The 20,697-nt window shown below is 41.4% G+C and overlaps 1 protein-coding gene across 1 annotated transcript; it reads left to right on the forward strand.

The window, feature by feature from the left end:
* The first annotated feature begins 14,690 nt into the window (after window positions 1-14,690).
* On the forward strand, window positions 14,691-19,186 carry FAM237A (family with sequence similarity 237 member A). Its single transcript, XM_059852305.1, has 2 exons — window positions 14,691-15,105; window positions 19,038-19,186. The coding sequence occupies exons 1-2, from the start codon at window positions 14,691-14,693 to the stop codon at window positions 19,184-19,186; spliced, it is 564 nt and encodes a 187-aa protein (XP_059708288.1).
* Window positions 19,187-20,697: the final 1,511 nt, after the last annotated feature.

A 20,697-nucleotide genomic window follows, 5' to 3' on the forward strand; every position in this document is an offset into this window, starting at 1 on the left:
TATCTATGTATTGACTATAAGTCTGAATTACTTCTTTTGGCTGTTATACAGACTTTTCCACGATATAAGTAACACACACTCAAACTAATCACAGAAGTGCCAAGCTCTTTTTTTTCTTTTAAGAAAAGCTACTTTTTTTCCTGCCTAGATCCTGTAAAATAAAAACTTAAACAAGCCTTAAAATACTCAAAAAAATGTTAAAGCTTGGAATGAGCTATTATTCTCTTGCCTTCTGCCCATCCACTCAAAGCAGCTTGCAAAGGTGACTGACCTTTTTAACTCACTCCCTGTATCTCTTTGATGCATGTCACTTTTCAAAGTTTAATGCAAGATTAATACTTTGGCCCTTGGCTACTGATAGCCAGGTACCACCACAATATGTGCAAAATCCCAGGCAATTTCAGGTGTGTTGTCATTACTTTTAGAGACACCTTCTGCACCAGCACAGACTTTTACAGAGTAGTCCTGGGCAGCAGTCCAGTGTCCCTAGGAACCACCGGGCTGCAGCTGCCTTGAGAAAGGTTTGTGAAGAGGTCAAGTTTAGGGCTCCCTTAAAGTACAGAGCTGGACAGTCTGGCTCATCCTTTTAATCTTGACTTAAATCATTTGGTAAGTGAAGTAACTGAAAATTTAATTGCTGATTAATTGACTGATAATCAGAATTAAAGACTTTTGGATCTAATTTAAAAGTTGTAGTTTAGTAACAACAGAAGCCCAGTTACACTACTTCCTGCATCTTTGTTCAGAGGAAATACATTTCCCAAGATAGCTTTAAGATCCAAAACATGAAAAAAAATGCTGCAGACATTTTCCTGTGAGTTAGAAAACCTCATTTCAGTTATTTTTCTTATTATGAAAATGTTTAATTCAACATTCTCAATATATTGGTTTTGATTCACAGTTGTTATTAAATATTTTCAATCAGCTTTAACATAATCACATTTACACTTACTACATTATAAGTTAAAAGGTGCTGCACACACAGGTAGTTGACATTAATAGAAATTATAAACCTTATTCTGAAAATTTCCTGTTTGGCTTTAAGCAGAATTAAATTAGGGACATTTCTCTGATGACAAACCAAAAATACTTGCAACTGTATTGTTTCTCTAAAAATGCTGTGATTGGGAACACAATGTCTAACTTTTTTCAGGTTCTGCTTCCAAAGCAAGCATAACCCACAACAGAAACACCAGTGCTATCAAAAATTACAATAAGTAAAGTCAACTGGAAATACATAAACTACCTGTGTAATAAACCTTGGAGAAGCATTTCACAAACAACATTGTTAGTGTGTGATGTGATGTTTTAAATCAGACCACAGTGGTCCCCAACTACTATGTATATATGTTCAGTGCTGGAGTAACTTTTTGATTTACACCAGCAGTTTCATAGCAATTAGGATTTCTTGACTGAATTTATGCTCCAGTCCTCAGCCATTGTGTGCATGGGAAGAACAAACTTTCTGCCCTGTGTGCACACAACACAAGTGACAATACAGCTCAGAGTAGGTACAGGCTGAAGTGCTTCCTGTGCTGGTAGACAGTTAAAAACCTGGATTTGATAGGTGTTGATTTTGTACAAGCCCTCGCTGTGCTTTGGGAAGTGCATATCCATTTAGCAGTAACTTGTTCATCGCAAAGCATCACCACAAGAAGACCAGGTTGACTCTGCCTCCATTTCATCCACTCTGCATTTGCTCCATTATTTACCTATTCAGCTGGACAAGAAGCTGTGGTAACTGTATAGCTCATTCCAGTCTGCTGCATGATCTCACTGATTTGATCTGATACCCCTAAAAGAGAAGTCTGCCAGGCAAAGTGACAGCTGTATAGGTGCATGGTCAAGAAACAGATTACTTAAGGCTGGAGTCTAACCAATTTTTCTTTACTATGCAAAGATGGGTATTGCACAAACAGATGAGACAAATGTCTGAGGAAATGCCATAGAATACTTGAAGTTATGTTTTAAGCCTAATCAGTCATATTTTATATTCATTACTGCTTCCACTGTTACTCTTCCTTTTAAAAATGTTTTGTAATTATTTTTTTAAGTGCACAACTCGTTGTTATAAATCAAGTTTTTGTTTGAAGTTAATACTCATTCATATCCTGTTGGCTGCTAATGAATGGAAATTCAATAGTCCTTGTTCTGCATCTTAGCAAGATGAGTATTAAAAATGTCATGAACATGGAATGGAGTAGTTTTTAATTTTCAATCTTATTTTTTCTTATTTATTCTCTCCGTTTAATTTAATTTCTGCGTTCAAAGAATCATCACCTTTGTAGTAGTGGAAATTGAATGGAGTTTTCTTTTATGAAAGATCTCAGACTGTGTCAAATCTCACAGTGAGGCTCTGTCTGTGGGAGGACGTTGCACGCAGCCTCTCTGCCGTGCATGGAACCAGCGCCTCTGCACCCAGGATGGGCCCAGCCTGCTTCAGTCCCAGCTGCTGGCTACACTGAGTTCAGTGAGACCTGGAGGCTTTTGTTAGTGGAGGGAAGCCTTTTCCAGCTCGAAAATCTGAATTATATAATTACAAGAAGTCCAAAATAAGGCCCTTGAAGTATTCTTTAAATAATTACATCATAACAACCACATACTATGGCCATCACTTTAATGGAATACTGTATGAAACTTCATCTCCCTCTCCTTTTTTTTGTCAGACTAACTCTAGTGAAGCCAGCCTGGGAAAGTTAAATGCGTGCATGTCACAGTTACCAGATAACTACTGATAATGTTTTGCTTTCTCCAGCTCCAGACAGGGAAACAAAATACACTTTTGTGTTAGTATCTCCCAAGGTTCTGTATGAAAACATCTTTCTCATTTAGAATGGTAGAGTGAGGGAACACTCTCACTAATGGATCCACTATTATCCACATCTATTTCCTGTCATTTAAATATAGGATTTATCCATAAACTCAATATAAACATGCAACATTTTGGCTATAATTAGAATAGACAGTCATGCCTTAAAATAGAAGTTAAGTCTTTTGCAGCATATGAATAGAAAAGCAGTATAGAGACAGATGCATGCCTGCTTTTGATTTCACAAGAAAAAATTCTTAGAATTGTTTTTGAAAACTTTCTCAGTTTCAGCACAAACACTGAAGATTGATCTTGCTGGGGCACTTATGAACAAAAGCAACACAACACAAAGCCACATTGTATAAACCCATAAAAGCTTCTTTTGTGCTAAATGTACTTCCTATAGATTCCTACCTACAGGAGCCGAAAAGTTAATTTAATGTTAATATCACTGAGACTGTTTAAGTGTCCATGGAAAGCTTAAATAAAAGTAAGTAAGAAATTTAATAGTAGAGATGCTCCAACCAGTGCAATTGAAAGGAAAAGTTCACAAAAACATTATCTTAAAGCTACACACACTGTAATTCAATTCAGTGATTTATTGGTCACATTGTTGTAGGTTTGTGGAATAAGTTATTTAGTGGGAAAAGGCAACACAAGAGGGGACCCAACCCCTAGATAAGTACAAGGACTCCACATCAGACCAGCATCACCAGCCACTTAACATGTTATTTCTGAGCAACTGCTGAGGGCAGTGTAATTATGAATGCTCTAGTTTGTAGAAAACCCATAATCAAGTGTCAGTTGATTTTTTCTTATTAAAATTTTCTTCTAAAAAGCTTGGTTTTGTAATAAGTCATGGGATAGGCCTCATCTTTACCACTAATACTCTAACAGGCCATGCTTTAGTGTGGCACTTTCTGAGCCAGTGTAAGAATTGCCCCCATCAAAGCTGGTAGCTCAAAGCATGGAGGAACTTAAATGTATTTTACATGGTCCAAGTCCAGTTGTCAGACTTCATAAGCACAACACTTGCCCCACTGTATATTGTACATTCACAGATTTCCTCAGCCATCAGTCCAGCTGCTGGAGGCTTTGAGTTTCCTTTGGAGACTGTGAGGCTGTGTTTGCACCTGCACTGCACAGAGGAGCTGAGAGAAGGGCTGGTTAGTGCAGCTGTATTTAACTGGTGACAAAGAGCACGACACACTCCTTACATTCCCATCACTCCTTACATTACACACTGGTAACATGCTGTGGGTTATAACATTGCTTTTGCCTCTTGTGCAGAAAGGGTCCCCACACATAACATGTGCTGCTTCCCTGCACTCTAACCTGGACACTGTCCAGCCAAAACACAGCACAGGCAAACTGCTTTTGACTGGTGTCCTATCTCCAACGGAGATGGTGATCAGTTTATTCTCATGAATGAAAAGTGTCTAAATATCTCAAATCTGCCCGAGGGTTACAGAAGAAATGGCACCAGCAGTGCCAGCTGATATTCCTGTGAGCCTGCAGCTCATATTGACAATGTCCTAAGGACCCTTGATGGGAGCTGTGCTGAGCAACACCTTGTGCTGTCAAGCTGAAGGAAGTGCCCAGACCCTACCAGCACAACACACCCCTATTTTCCTCTGGTCAGTGCTCCGAGCTGTGTGGCAGCACCACTGGGGACACCTAAAGCTCCACCTGTCTATAGCAAAGCCTGACTTTCAGTCTTAGTGCAGTCACACCAAGATGCTTCCACTCCTCTCTTCAGCTTATGTAAACAGAGATGTTCATCTCCCTAACAAGGACCTCTTCCCAAAACATGATTTCTAGCTGTCTGGTTTGCTCCAAAGCACACTAATAACTGTATAATTAGAGAATAAATGTACAGAACTTGCAGTAGCAGTGCTTATGGTTTTGTTAAGCAGTCTCAATCTGTTCTTTCAAAGAGAAAGCTCAAGTTACTTGTAAAAAGTAAGTACAAGGACCACAGTCTAAGCCTCCATACTCCATTCATATATTTTTGTTGGGATTTTACGTATTCTGACCATTCATTTCCTCCCCATACCTTTTCCCTTGTCAACATGCCCCACTCTGGAAGTGGCACAATGAAATCAGATGGAGGCAAAGTACACAAGCAAGCCTGTTTCCTTTGGAGTCAGTCACTTCTCCCCTATTTCATGTACATCTGAACTCTGTATTGTTATTTCAAGACTTGCTCCATTATGAAGTTACTCTTACAGATATTGTTAACAATACCATAGTTTACAGACAATGAATGCTTGACCAGGATTTCTGTGCAATGAGAAAGCAGTTCCAAGAAATGGAACTATTCTAGTTCCCTCCAGCATTCACTGAAAAGCTTCAGGAAATTAAAATCTTTTAACTTCTTTGCGTAGTGAGGAGGTCCTGAACACAAGACTGAAAATTGCCTCATTTGCAGAAGGAAAGAAACAATTTCCTTACATTACAGAACCCTCTCTGTGTGCTGTTGGACCAGAGGGCTGGGCAGGTAGGTAAAAGATTCAGGTCTCATTACATTTTTGCTTCAGTTTTCCTTCCTGTGGTTTGGCTGGGCATTTTCAGCTCAAACACGAGATCTCTAGGACAGGAACTGTTGTATGCAAAGGTGACCTTTACCCCCAGGTCAGGGAGCTCTGGTTTTTGGCAGAGCTGGTTGGCTAAGTTTGAGACAAACCCTCTCCCCAGGTATTCAAAAAAATTAAAAACTTCATGAAATATGCAGCTTTTCAGCTCTGCCTAATCAGTAATAGGATAGGAAATAAAGGACCTTGATAAATTAAACGATAATCTTTTCAGAAGTTCCAAATTAAACTCACTACATAGAAATTCACTTTAGTATCACCTTTTTAGCATCTCCTTTGAGAATAGGTTTCAAAGGGTACATTTGTGAAATATAAATGGAAGTTTCAAAGGCTGAGTGGCCTGACCTTTTAAAAAAAATAAACTATATACTTAATTAAGAAAAGCAAACCAATGCTCTATCTGCCTCTATCACATGGTTCCTTACTGATAATGTATGGGTTTTACTCATCTACCTATTCTAAATGACAGAGCTTGTGCTACTGCATTCAGGAAAATAATTCCAGAAGGCAGATTTCTCTGCCAGTAAATTATTCATGACAGATCATGCACATCAAAAACCCCCAACTTTCTCCTCTGACAATAGCAGTAGTGTACTTACTAGGCTTCACATCTGTTGTTTGAAGAGTTGCAAGTACTACATGAGTGCCAAAGAGCCTTAGCAGGAGCTACCAGCAAAACACAGAGCAAAGCAGATAGTCCAGCAAAGAGTCTGAGAATGAGCAGGCAACCAAGGAGAGCCAAAGACCCCCCAACTGCCTTTCACATGAGACAGAATATCCTCATTGCTCTCCAGAATCTCCTGTGACCTACTCCTTGGCCCTAAATAATTTGCTATCCCCTCCTCCAATTTCTTCTTGAAGGCTATTTTCCCCAAACAACTTGGAGTGGGAGTGTGCAGGCTCCCTGCATGGAGTCCTGGCTGTCAGGGGAGTGTCTGTGCTGTGGGATGAGTGTGACAGTGGCAGGCTGGCACCCCTCCTTGGTGGCCCACTGGCATAGCCCAGAAGCTGCCCTGAGGAAAGTGTGCTCCAACACCCTTTTCTCCCAAGAGCTGCAGGAAAGAAACACTCTCAGAGAAAGAAAAGGTAGGAGGTTCCACATTGCAATCCTGCTCAGCCTCAGGAAAGAATGCACTGTGAAAGTGCTTTTGTTCCCCCGAAGATTTGGCTGTAACTCCCTGGGAGAAACTGATCCTTTAACAGCTTTGCTTTCTTGGATGTTAGTGGCAGTTTTATGAAAACATGTTTTACTGAACTGCTCTTCTAGCTGTGGCATACCCAGGGTGACTCTACTGTCTGCCTGGAGTGCTGAAGGGTTTCCCCATTGTCTGTGGGGACATGAGGAAGCAGGAGGGCTGAGTCAGGAAGAACCAATGAGTTTATTCTGGAGCATGTTGATATCAGCCCAGCACCCAAATGGCAATGAATCCCTTAATTCAAAAACTCATAGTTGTCTGGCTATAAATACTCAGAATGCCATTAAAATTAATCAAAAGCTCTCTAACTGAGTGGTTAAAGTGAGACAACTTGCCCAAAAGACACAAACAATTAACTTTTAATGTACCACAAACAATTAACTTTTAATGTACTATACTATTAGTTTGGGGTTCTTTCTTATTTTCTGGGAATGTTTAAGTCTAGAGAGAAATATGGTCACAGCCTTTACAAAGGTCATTTGCATTTATAGTGTCACATATCACCAGATTATGTTTTCAAAAATATATATTAATTTTTAACCAACATTGCTTAGCTTGCACTTGTAAAAATACCTGCTCTACACGTCTCTTCAAAGCTTGTGTTAAATACATTTGCCAGGAGAAGTGTTACCTCTTCCACAAATTAATTTAAATAAGTGGCTTCCACAATGAAGCCAGTTCACACTTCTGACATGTCCCCTAAACTGACTCCTGAAGAAACACTCTGAATATGGCACTGGAGACAGAGCCTCTCACACCAACAGTTGGTAGGCATAGAGAGAGACACATTATTACAGAAAGACAAAGCTAGTCTAATGGGGAGCTGCAGTTCCTCAAACCTTCTAGCAGAAGGCCACTTCTCAGCATAGGTCACAGACATGCCAGGGTGTCCACAGGGCTCCAGCTCCTGGCTCAGAAATACCCTGGTCTCCTGCCAGCCCCATGGAAATGTTTCAGGTCATCAGCAATAGTGTACAGCACTGAAGAATTGTATGTTCTACACATTACTAATGTATAGTAACTACATCTTCCCACTGGTTAGAACTGTTTAAGTGTTGCATCACACCCAGTGATTTTCCTGCTGGCCATTTCAACAGAGAATAGACCTAGAAGGTTGTTTAGAGCAGTGTGGGGTCATCAAACACTTTGGGAATAGAGATTTCAATCCACAAAAAAAAAAAAAAGAAAAAAAAAAAGAAAACTTGACATGAAAAGTTAAAAAATACCCAAGTTTAGATACTTAAAGCTCTCTACATATCATTTTTAACATATAGTAAAATAAAGCTGCAGACTTTGGATCAAGTATTCAATTTCATTTCCAAGAAGCTCTTGGGAGTCAGGGAGCCAATTTTAAGGACAGCTTAATCTTCTGCTTAGAAGAGAACTGGAAAAGTTAAAAATGGGAGTAGGATTCCACACTCTTCCTTTGTGGATTTTGAAGAAAAATCAAGCCTCTACCAGGTACTACGAGTTTAAAGCTAACAGACCTCTGGGTATCCCCCACTCTGACAATCACAAGTTTTGCCTTTGCCATCACTTAGCCAAGTTTCACATAAGGCCGGAATAACTTGGAACCCAATTCAGCAGGACTCAAACTTTCAGCTAAGAATATGTCTGTAAAGCATTTTTTTTAGTAAGCCTAAAACAGGTGTCTTTCATGATGTGGGACATTTTAAAAAGCTTAATACTGCATTCAGATGTGGCTGCTTATGGAAATAAAAGGCGAGCTGTGCATCCCATCACATGTTACTGTCTCTCAGCCTCAGTGCTGAATCTCTTTTTTTTTTATGTGTAAATGCTTACTTAGCTCAAGCAACCATAAGCCACTGCCTATTAACTTAAATGTTAATTTGAAACCACCAGAAGTTTTGCTGGGAGCAAATGCAGGAAGAAAGCAACTCTATTTAGTTACACCTTTGCTCTATTTAAAATGCCAATACCAGTGAAATAGCCTCCTACTTTTCTTACTTATCCCTTATTCCTTTATCCTGATCATTTAACTTTTTGTTTTATTTTTATATTTTTCTGGTAGAAATAGCATCCTTTCTGTAGTGTTACATGATCTGAAACCTCTGTCTCATCTGTGAGTAAATAATCAACTTTTCTTGATAAAAATATCCTTCTGCAAATGACTCCATATGATCTACAGCTCATGTGAATTATATTCATAAGATATGGAGACCCACAGAAGATATGAACACTGGCTGCCAGGGGAATAGATCATGTGCTGCAAAGAAAGAAAGATTATTGATAGCTTAAGAAGGGCACAGAAAGCTTGACTGAGGAAGTGTGTGGAACTGAATGAGTTGGTCAATCCTGGTAAATTTCTTCTCCACTAGGAGGCTGAGGTGATCAATCTAATTATCAAAAACCTCTTTCCCAGAAATAGAATATAAGTGCTCTGGTTCAGAGGGAGCAGAATGTAGTAAACTCAGGAAGTAATTGTGGAGCCAACTATTTTATCTATTTAGCAGTATTTCCCTTGAGCAGCAACTCTCATTTCTGTGAGAGCCCCTGGTGCAATACCCTTGGGTCTGCCAGGATTGTGAGAGGAATGAAACCAATGTTGTTCTCGATCCAAAACCAGATAAAGTGCACCCCAGAAGGGGACTCAAACTCACTTCTTAACAATGATTCCACAAAGGTTGCAGGTTGACAGAAATTTATCAACTCACAAGAAACATTTTATCTATTCCTTTCCATTTGGCTCTACACTTAACAACATGGGGGACAGTCCTTGGAGTGACACACCACAGATACAGAAACTGCAGCAAAAACCACTTCTGTGGCATTTTAATCTTGCTCAGCTCTGGCCCCTGCAGCCAGGCCAACCATGAACACAAGCAGCCCCAGAGCTTTTTCTAGCCAGGAACTGCCTTCACAACACCCAGATCTTACCCTCACACTTTCCTTCTCTCCTTTGCCTCGTTCAACCCCCACATACACAGGCAAGGAGAAGTACACTGGCTACCCACTTGCCAAGGGGGCTCCAGATTGCACATGGGTCCAGAGCAGATTTTAAAAAGAAACAAAACCAAAAGCTGGTCCTTAAGGATCATTTCAGCACTAGAACCCAGGAGAAGGACGTCTACTGGAATAGCCTGTATTCCATAGCACAGAGAAGAAACATTGGAGATCCTACATAAGAGACATTTCCTCCAGCACGTTGCAAGGGCCCCTTGCAAGGTATTACACTCTTCATTTCATCCTGAAGTCTGTTCAGCAGTTGGTGATCACTATTCCCACCGTTCCCAAACTCACACTTCTAGCCAAATAAATGGAACATTTGCAAGTTGGCCAAAGTCCTACAGTACAGCTATTTGCAATTGTTCTAGGCAGTGTTCACTCATCCCCAAAAAGTTCCTTGCACTTTTGTTAAACAGTAGCATTACTTACACAAAATACACTTTGACAAGCAAACTGCACGACCAAGGGTTTGGAAAGGAAGTTGCTTCTCCATTTCCATGGACTGGATGCACAGAAAGAATGCAAACTATAAAGGTATTGATGAACATCAGAGAAATCAAAGTCTCAAGCCAACTTTCCAGCCGATGTAAACCAGGGCAGCCCCACTGTCTTCAACGAAGATACGCCTTATGTTACTGAAACACAGTTCTTTCTGGAGAAGGGATTATGATTCCATGTGCAGAGATAAAAGAGATCTGCCAGTGAAAGCCTTGGAAAAACAAATAGTTTGCTGCCCAGCTGGTATGGACAGATGCAGCTGCACTGGCTTCAGACATGCAGCAAGGTGCTACATGATTTGGCCTAGAAACTACAGAGCGAGGGAAAAAAGAATGGTCTCACCTGCCTATTGCTTCAAACAGCTGGTGTTAAGCAAGTTCTGCCCACCACTGGTTATCAGCATGGTCACAGAGCCCCAGCTCTTTGAGTAGTATGTTTTCTGTATGCAAGGGGATCACAGCAGGCACAGTGAGCACAGGCACAGTTGTCAGTTGCAGAGTTGTGCTCAGGCTTTTCTCTCCATGCTGCACGTAACAGGAGACAGCCTTTTCATCAATGCTTTTCTTTCACTTCCCTACTAGCTTAACTCATTTCTCCAACACATAGAGGGTTTCCAGCTGCTACACAGAAGTCATAATCCAGCTGAGAACCTCACAGAGAGAAAATGCAACAACAGTAGACCACATTATTGTTCTTGGGAGGGAAAATGGAACCAGACCATCCCCTTCTGCTGGAGAACATACAGCCCTCCAAGTTAGCTCTTAAGATAAAGTTGTGTAAATTGAGCTGCAGTGGGTAGCACAGCCCAACTACAACTAATGCCTTTAAGTGGAGCCCTTCTGTGGCTCTTCTCTAGGTCTCTGCTTCAACTTCCATGAGCTGTAGCATGTGGGCTGAGCCCTAGCCAGCAAATAGCTCTAATGGTGCCAGGCAGATTCCTGTTATGGGGTGAAGGGATCCGCAACAGCCAAGCACATAAAGCAAGATACCTGAGGTTTGAGCCAGCTCTGGCCAATATGAGCTCCAAGGGCAGACTTGATTTCTACTCTTCCCCTCCTGCCCGGTGCAGCAAGGAGAGGGCCGCAGCTTTGCCAGGTCTGTTACCCTTCCACCCCACTGTGTCCCCCTTCCCCTCGGCCAGAGGCAGCATGGCCCCCAGGCTGCCCCGGGAGGACAGGGGTCCGCAAACAGAGGAGGACAGGCGGGACGGAGAAGCGGAGCAGACTTGCAGCAAGGACAGCTCCGCACAGAGAAAGCGGGAGCTCCGTGTGCCGGGGAGCAGCGGCCGGGCCCGGGGGGTGGGGGCTGCTCTCGAGCCCTGACGTAAAAACTAAGCGGGGCTGCCCGCTCCGGCTTCTTAAGGAGCGCGGCGGCGGCAGCGGGCTCGGAGAGTCCTGCCCTGGCCGCAGCGCCGAGGTAAGCCATGAGAGCCGCGGGCGGGAGCGGAGCGGGCGGGCGGGAGCGGCGGCGGCAGCGGGCGCTGCCCGGAGCCTCGGGAGCCGCGCGGGACCGCCCGGGGATGCTGCACCGGAGCGGGCACCCGGCCCGGGACCGGCTGCGGCAGCTGCACGGCCGAGAGACTAGCTAACGAGAGCTCCAAGTTAGATGATAATGACAAATTAACTGATTAACTTGAACTTTTGAACTATTATTGTAAGGCATTATGCATGCCGGGGAGTGGAGCAGGAGACTACACTGCAAGGAGAAGCAAGGATGGGGGCGGAGGGTGGGAAAAGACAGAATCAGGAAGTGTAAATAGCACTCACACACACAAAAACTTCAATATATGGACAGAAATATCAAGAGATTGGACGGTGTAGGGGATGAACTGCATGGAAGCATCCACGACACGCACAGGTAAGAGATTAATGCAATCTGGCATTTCCTAGGCATCCCTTCCAACTCTCAACTATCTAAAATAATACAATCTTGAACCTTGTGGAAGATTAACAGCACAGTGCTGCCCGAGTTTGACCAGACCATAAGGGTTAGTGGCCGTTGCTACTGGCCCTTACAAATGCCACGCACATCACACTTTCAAGGGCACTGATTCTCATATTAATGCCTACCAACTCCTTGCCCAGGACTGTCCCCTTGTTTTGACAAATGCAGAACCCTTGTCTTAGCCAGTTTTGTAACTTACAAAGTTTAGAATATGTGCTGGGGAGCAGAAAATGCAAAGCAACCAGTTCCATTTTTAACCTGTACAAATGAGATGGGCTCTGTCAAAGTCACAGAAACATAATTTGAAGGATTTTAGTATTATTATTTAGTATTATTAGCCTCTTTTAGTATTATTCCTTTGTTTTAACAATTCGTTGTTGTTGGAGCTCCCCACCCACTGTCCTGTGTCTGTGTCCTCACCCTCATGGTCATATTTGAGACAGCTAAACTGCTCTGAAAACCAGAAACTTGCTAAAGTTAGCTATGTCCCTTGAAAAAGTCTCAGTAAACAGACATATGTGCATACTGCATGGCACACAGGTGTCTGTGCCCAGTGGAAGGACTCTGATGCACAAACAAGAACGAAGTAGTGACTCACAGGATGTTTTTGGCTTGCTTCTGAGAAAGCAATCAAAGCCTGCCTTGTGGAGTAGGGTACAGAAGAATGATGTTTCTTGGGGATCTTGGAAGCAGCAGGGGGACAGCCCTATTACTACCACCACTGTCATAAGTGACATCCACTAGGCAGTGCAGTGTGGGAAGAGCAAGCTGTCCCTCTTTTGTTCCTTAAATGCAATGTTCAGGTCCAGGGCTGTCAAGCCAGCTCTTCTCACAGCACCCAAACTCGGATTAAAAAGTGACTGTAGGCAGCTGGGGAATAAAGTCTGAATAGTCTGAATACCTCAAAAATGTTCCCAGAACCTGACCAGGTAGCCAGACAGGGGGCTAGGTAAGAATAACATTTCTAGGACTGAAATCTGTGAAGAGTCATTTAGCTCTATAAGGAAATATATTCCACAAAGCAGACTACTCTTCCCTGATCTCACACAGGCTGTGGCTGGGCTACTTCCCATGTACAATCTCTCTGCACATCAATGTTCTGCCTTTGGCATTTTTCTTCACATGGGAAAGGAACACTTCTTCAGGATCACTCACAGAAGAGACTTTCTACACAAAAAGCCAGTTGCTTATCTAGTTCATTAAGAGAAGTAGCTTCCCACCCCCAACAACCAAACTGTAAATATACAAGCATGAATACTCAGTAGATCAGCACATGCATTAAGCAGAATTTTGTCCTAAATGCTGATCTCAGATGTAGCTGATTTCCACAAATGGGAAGTTCTCCATATGCCATGAGTGACACTAAAAACAACCCCTCAAACTTGTTCAATATCAGAAATGCTAGAAGCTTGTTAGAAAATATAACAGAGAATTATGTACTAGAGATGAAATCTGATGGAGACGACTGGGCCTTTCTGTCCACAAAACTATCATTGTCAGAATTTCTACCTATCCTTTATTGATACTACTTAGCAAATTTTGGAGTTTAAACAGTTAATTCTCAGTGACCTGCAATACATATCTATACTTCTAAATATACACAAATACATCTCAGCACAGGAAAGACACAGACCTGTTAGAGCAAGTCCAGAGAAGGGCCATGACAATGATGAGAAGGGTGAAGCAGCTCTCCTGAAAAGACAGGCTGAGAAAGCTGGGGCTGGAGAAGAGCAGGCTCCAGGCAGACCCTGTTGCAGCCTTCCAGTACTTACAGAGGGCTCATAAGAAAGATGGGGACAGGCTTTTTAGCAGGGCCTGTTGCAAGAGGACAAAGAGTGACGGCTTCAAACTGAAGGAGGACCAATATAGTTTAGATATAAAGAAAAAATCTTTTACAATGAGGCTGGTGAGACACTGGAACAGGCTGTTCAGAGAAGTGGAAGATGCCCTATTCCTGAAAACAGTTCAAAGTCATGTTGGACAGGACTCTGGGCAATCTGATGTGGTTGAAGATGTTCCTGCCAATGGCAGAAGGGTTGGACTAGAGACCTTTAAAGGTCCCTTGCAACCTGAACTGTTCTATGATTATACATGCATGGGTACATGTTGTACAGTCCAGCTGCTATGTGATGGCTTTGCTATACCCTCTTTTCAGAACTGTTCTGCTCTTTTGCACCTAAACCACTCCTGGTCAATGGAGGAATCTGAAACCTGCAATAATTAGAACCATTGAAACACATTTTCAACAACATTTTTCCACCTGCTGTCTACTGATCCTTGTGATTCTGAAGACTACTTGAAAGGGCTCATAAAATGTTGAGAAAATCAAGACTGCCAAGAAGCTTAAGTTATGTAAAAAGGAATGGATTTTTACTGAAAAAGATTTGGGATCTCCAAAGCAAAAATGGCAAAAAAACTTTCAATATTAAGTACTTCCAGATAAGACAGAGGATAATTCAGATCTGAGGATGATTGAAAATTTTTACACATGCTTCTGCTGCACAGAGCATTGTCATTCCTCTTGTATTTATATACATGCAAAAAGCATACACAAATCTTTAAAGAGCAGAGAAACAGTATTTAAGTGCCTTGCATATCATGTAAAGTAACAGGATTTTATTCCTGCATCTAAGAGTGAGACTTTTTCAACTTCTCTTGGTTTTCTTATATTTCAGTGATGTAATGGATCTTGGAAGCAGAGGAAGAATCCACTGCACCATGAGACTCACCTGCTCTCTCCTACTCATGGCAGTGTTCTGTGTGACACCTTTCCTCTGCCATAGTCAAGTTGATCCACTGGCTCTTGGGCGGGCAGACCCCCAGTGCTGGGAATCCTCCTCAGCTGTTTTACTGGAGATGAGGAAGCCTCGCATTTCTGACTCTGTCAGTGGCTTTTGGGACTTCATGATCTTTCTGAAATCCTCAGAGAACTTGAAACATGGGGCTTTGTTCTGGGACCTGGCTCAGCTCTTCTGGGATATCTATGTGGACTGTGTGCTCTCCAGAACCCATGGGCTGGGGAGAAGGCAGCTGTCAGAAGCTGTCAGAAGCACAAAGATGGCTACTCTACGTTCTCAGTTCACAGGGAGAAACCAAGGTCACTACTTCTTTAATATGCATTTCATGGGCAATAATTAGAGTCTAGTGGAAAGAAAAGAGATTGAGGCCTATTGTGCTATTTGGTTATAGCACAGAAACAGAGGACAGTGCTGTGCAAAAACCCCCTACTCCTCCCACTGAAGTGTAAAGCTCTGTTTAGGTTCAATGTGATCTCAGTAAAAATTTTACCTCCAAACAACCTGAACTCTAACAACAGCTTTTAAGTTTCAGTTTGATAGGGTAAGAAAAGCAGCAAAAAGTATGATACAGGAGGATTCAAACAAAGAAGGCAGCTCAGCAATATATATATGAATATACCAATATATTCTTCCACAGCAGCATTTTTACCACAGTTGTGCTATGAACAGGCTAGCTCTGAATTCCCCCTTCTGAAGGAATGCATTGCACTGTGCTGTTAGGGAGAGTGGCAGCCTTTTGGCAGAAGGGTGAAGGTGTGTCTACTTGCCATCTAGCAATCAGTCACTAGCTACTTTTCATTTCCATACCAGTAACTTCACCCAACAAGGAATGGAAACAGATCTCAGCTTTAGATTCATGCAGGCTTTCAGACACAACTACAGCTTCAGAAAGAACACCACTACCCGTGACACTAAGTGCTGCAATTCCTAGTCTCCAGGTTCCCAACCCCCCTCCATATGCCTGTCAATTACCACCCTCATTCCCAAAAGGGAGACACAGTATAGCTTTACCTAAATCTCAGTCCTTTCCAAGGCTTCAGCTCTGATCCTGCTATATCCACTTTCAGATAGAGGTAGATGTAATTTGATGGAGAGGTACGAGTGCTGTTTCCATCACCAACAGTGTAGTGCATGAGCCCACAGTGAGAGGCAGAACTGCCTTTACACTTCAATGGATTGAGACCCTTATCTCCACTTCCTAGAGCAGTGTCTTAGTTACAAAGATGTTTGGGGGGAATGTTCGTGGAATAATGAAGAGCCTCTATAAGCAAGGGCTCACCCATTAGAGTGTCTCTAAAAAATGGATTTGAACTCAGGGTTCTCACATCCCAGGGAGACCACTCTTGCCCACAAACCTTAAAGATTTTTGAGTATTGAAAGCTAGAATCTGAGATAGAAAGGGTAAGGACCTCTCAGTCCTATTACCTACAGGCAGTATTCTGAACTTTGAGATAGGAGTTGAGCTTGACTCAATCCCCTCAGACTGAAAAACTCACACACACAGGGTCAATTTCTAATCTATGAGTCAAACAACCACCACCTGCAATTAAAAGCAAGGACTGGATCCTATCCTGCTCTGCAAAGAATCTGTTCTGACTGGATCTTTACTGTGTTGGCATGCAGCAGAGAACCTACTTCTGGTTCCAAATGGTCTTGGACATCACACAGGCAACAAGTTGTTCAGTCCTTACCAAACTGACGCACTATTGGGTGCAAAGAGAATCCAGCTTTAGACAACACAGCAGTAGTATTGTCAAAAACTGAAATAACCCACCAGGTGTTACAGCACTAAACTGTTTTTTTGTTTGGGATTGCAGCTTTGAATATCACTGTCTAAACTCCCACTTAGCCTTTTGCTTACATCTGGGTCTACATATCTATATCACACAGTGATTTTCCTACACAAAGAGTTTTTGTTCTAGTCAAGATTAAAGAGTAACAGTATGATGTATTTTGAAGAATCAAGGGTTTTATGATAAGGGTTTTATGATAAATTCTGACCATTCTTCACTCTTATAGAAAGAGATTTTAAGTACTACTAAGTATTCACTCCCTCTTTGTTTTGTGAATTGTAATCATTTAATCTGGTTTCTCTATACAGCTGATTAACATCAGTCTGTTGCAGGCAGCTTATAGCAGTGACAGCTTATTTTTTTTTTTTTTAGAGGAGCTATCTAACTTCTCATCCAAGTCTCACAGTTTCTTAACAAAGCCAGCTGTTTTAATCTTTGTAACCTGTGGTCCGACTGCCTTATTTCACCAGTGAAAGTAGAAATCAATTGGTAATAATTGCAGCTAGAAATGGTATAGCAAATGATGAGGAATAGAATTTGCACTTCTCATGCATAGAGGTACAAGCCTGTTTCCTCAGTCCCGGGAGCAGCACTAAAAGCACTTAAATTACCTTGTGTACTTCACATCTACATGAGCAGGTATAAATAGCTTTCAGTAGGCTTGTTCCAGAAATCCAAAAATAAAGCAAAATTTCCTGGTTTTATACTGTTGCTTTTGTAACAGTTGGTAATTTTATTGCTTCATACTCAAGTTTTTTATCTTATTCCTCTTAAATAGTTAAAATTTCAATGTGTTTGGGGTTTGCTTTTTTGTTTTAATTGCAAATAGGATCATAAATCAGGAATGAGGAGCAATCTGTAACCTGCATTCTCTGTTGTTCCTTAAACATATCACTGAGTTGGAAAAGCAAGACAGAGATCTGAACTTGGCACAGAAATACTCAAGTTAAGGTGCTATTATTTGCATTACATTTCAGAACTAATGGATAAATCCTACTTGTGAAGATGGAGAATAAGGAACTTTTCTAAGGAGAAAAAAACCCCTACTTTGTCACATCTTAGAGGCACTTTCACAGTTACCCATACTTGGTCCTCCTGGGAAACAATTCTCTTCAAGTGTGCACCAAGAAGTGGGAGAAGTAGCCCAGTTCCAGACTTAGAGATTCAAACACTGTTTTCTGGACCAGTCTAGTCCTTCCAGGCTTTTGACTGTAGTCACAGTCTGAAGATAATCTTAAACTCTACACAGCCCATGAAAAAGACTACAATATCAGAACAGTTGAATATGAGTAATCTGACAAATTGTCTCAATCAACCTAAAACCATACTTAACCCAGCAGCATTTCAACTTCCCTAAATGTTCTTCAGAGAATTCTTAATCAGCTGTAAGTAGAAACAAGTAGGGAGAGTTTTTCAGATACCTGGCCAAGCTATCTTTAGTAACTCATCCCTTTTCCCTAAAAACACCATGAAAAAGCAGGTTTCATAAATGCATTTCCAATCTATGACAACACTGTAGTTACATTACAGCTATAACAACTCTAACCAAAATAAGACTTTAGAGCCACCAAGAACACATAGCTTTTGTACTCACAGCAATCTTCCTGAAGAGCAGCTGTACAAGAAGATCCTCCTCAAGAAGCCACATTGCACATCCTCCCTAGAAACATCTGAAGACTACAGATACGAACCCTCTGCCTCTTTTCTCCTTTCTTTCCTTTCTTTCTCCTTTCTCTTTTCACCCAGCAGTCCCACTGCCCCCTGCCACTCAGTGGCCTCAGCTGTGCACACCTCCCTCACAGGTGCAGGTGATTAGGCTCAGACCACACCTGGCACCTGGCCCAAGAGAGACATTTCCTGTCCCAGCTCTGCAGGGTGTTGGGGGGCAAAAGTTATTGTACAATTGAGGTCTGGTAATCAGTTACTTTTTCAGAAGACAATCTTGTGTTAATCAGTATTGTGTTAATCAGTTACTTTTTCAGAAGACAAATATGTCTAAAAGAAAGAAAACCAACCAGCTGCCTTTTAGAGATCATTGCAAAGAAAACACCCCATAGTTCCTCAAGGAAATAACAAACGTGACACTGTGAGAATCTCACCAACTGTGCAGAGAGGTTGATAACAGGCCAGTGGGGTAGTAGGATTCTGAGCAGACTTAAGCACTTTGATTCTGCTAATTACAAGTAGAAGAGTTTTACAGGAAGACTAAAGGAAAAGGTCAATACTGGGAAAAGATCAAAGTGACTTGACACTGAAAGGCAACATGCAAATGGAGGGATATGACTATCATCAGGCAAGAGGCTTGGGGGCAATGCTGATAAAATAGGACCAGCAGCAGCTAAAGGCAGAGGAAACATGGATGTGGGAAATTGAGTATTCAGCTGCTCTTTGCTGTTTGGAAATTATTTACTTATATGCATTTTTATGTCACTTTTCAGGGACATTTCCTCATATTCAGAGGTCACCAGTTCTGAAGAAGAAAGACTCATTTGAAGATTTAATAAGTATCCATATACATAAGAGTAGATCTATATTACTTGGAAGAATCATTGGAGAGCTAGGAAAAAAGAGGAAATTACACATATAGTCTAAGATTTTGATTTGTAGATAATTTTTAACTATTTCTCTTTATTTTTTGTATTTTAATCCCCATTTATGTCAATTTATGTGGTGGAAGAAGGCATGTAACCTTGAGCACTGCATCTCTGATTAACTTGGATTTATGAGTTTTCTTAATTACCTATGAATTTAGTCTCCTTACTAAACTGCATGATTTATAAGCAGTTGCCTACTTTAATCTGTGTGTATACCAGGCTTTTTGTAATACATGTGATCTGTTCAAACTATTTTGTCTTTTGGATGCCAAAACAGGAAATAACTGATCCTTCAATAAAATATAGACAAGCAGAGAAGGAAGTTGTCAAAAAACCTCCACTGGCTCCAAGACAGGATTAGAGAAGAGATGGTGATATTTGGTTGCATGCAGAGCTGTACACTTGTACAGAGACATCATCCTACTCAAGAAAAATGGTGCATATTTCTACATGAAAAATACCTTCCAAAAATGTTTTCAGTTTTCCAGTAAAAGGGTTAACAGATTTTACCAACTCTCTCCTTTCACACTTAAAATGTTTAATTACAAAAATCCTCATATATAACTTGCATTTGCTTCTTTTTTAGTTTACAAATTCTTTGTAGAAAAATCAGCTTTTTCTGACTCTTATTGATAACCTAGCAGGCAAGTTGACCTTAAACTAATGCAAAACAACTTATGGCAGGAAACATTTGATTGCTTTTATGGTATAAATTATTTCCATTGCCAGACTGGCTGGATGAAACCATGAATTTCATCTTTCCAGGGCTATTACATTTAGTTATTAATTCAAAGTTGCTTTCCTTGAGCACGTAGTAATATTTGGTGGTGTTTTTTTTTACTTTTTCCCAAATGCCCACAGAAAAATGGTCTTCCTGGTTGTTCATCAACTTGCAGAAATAGGTTCAAGTCACAAAACGTGTAAAGAAACCTTGAAATGGTTACTGGCACCAACAAAATAAGTCTTAATCACAGTCCAATTGAGGGAAATCCTGACTTCAGGAAGCAAATAAAAAACTGTATGAGGGCTAGCAGCTTCAATGGCACTGAATTCGTGCTTCAAGTTAAGCATGCAGCAAACCATTTAAATGTTTAAGAGGGAACACTAAAGCAGGATAAACACAGGAATACAGAGTTTATTGTACTCAGCAACAGACCCTCAGTTGCAGCCACAGGCTATGGGAGTGCTTTGCTGCCGTGGGAGGGCAGCAGGAGCAGTGTTACAACAGATCTGCTCTCTCCTCTACTGATGTTGTTCATCATTATATTATTGTAATATATCTAAAAGCCTTATTGTTGCAACTTTGTATCAATATAAGAGAGTCTTCACTCACAGTCCCTACAGCTACCAAGACCAGCACCTGACAAAGAGTGTGAAGCCTCAGCCCAGGAGGATTGGTACTGGAGTAGAGCAGATGTTACCTGTTCCCATACACTCCCAAACTCTAACAAATGTGAAACCAAACAGATTATCTGAAGAGGTTCTGTTTAACTGAGGTGCATTT

The sequence above is a fragment of the Haemorhous mexicanus genome, chromosome 8 (genome assembly GCF_027477595.1).
Source record: "Haemorhous mexicanus isolate bHaeMex1 chromosome 8, bHaeMex1.pri, whole genome shotgun sequence".
Classification (NCBI taxonomy): Eukaryota; Metazoa; Chordata; class Aves; order Passeriformes; family Fringillidae; genus Haemorhous; species Haemorhous mexicanus.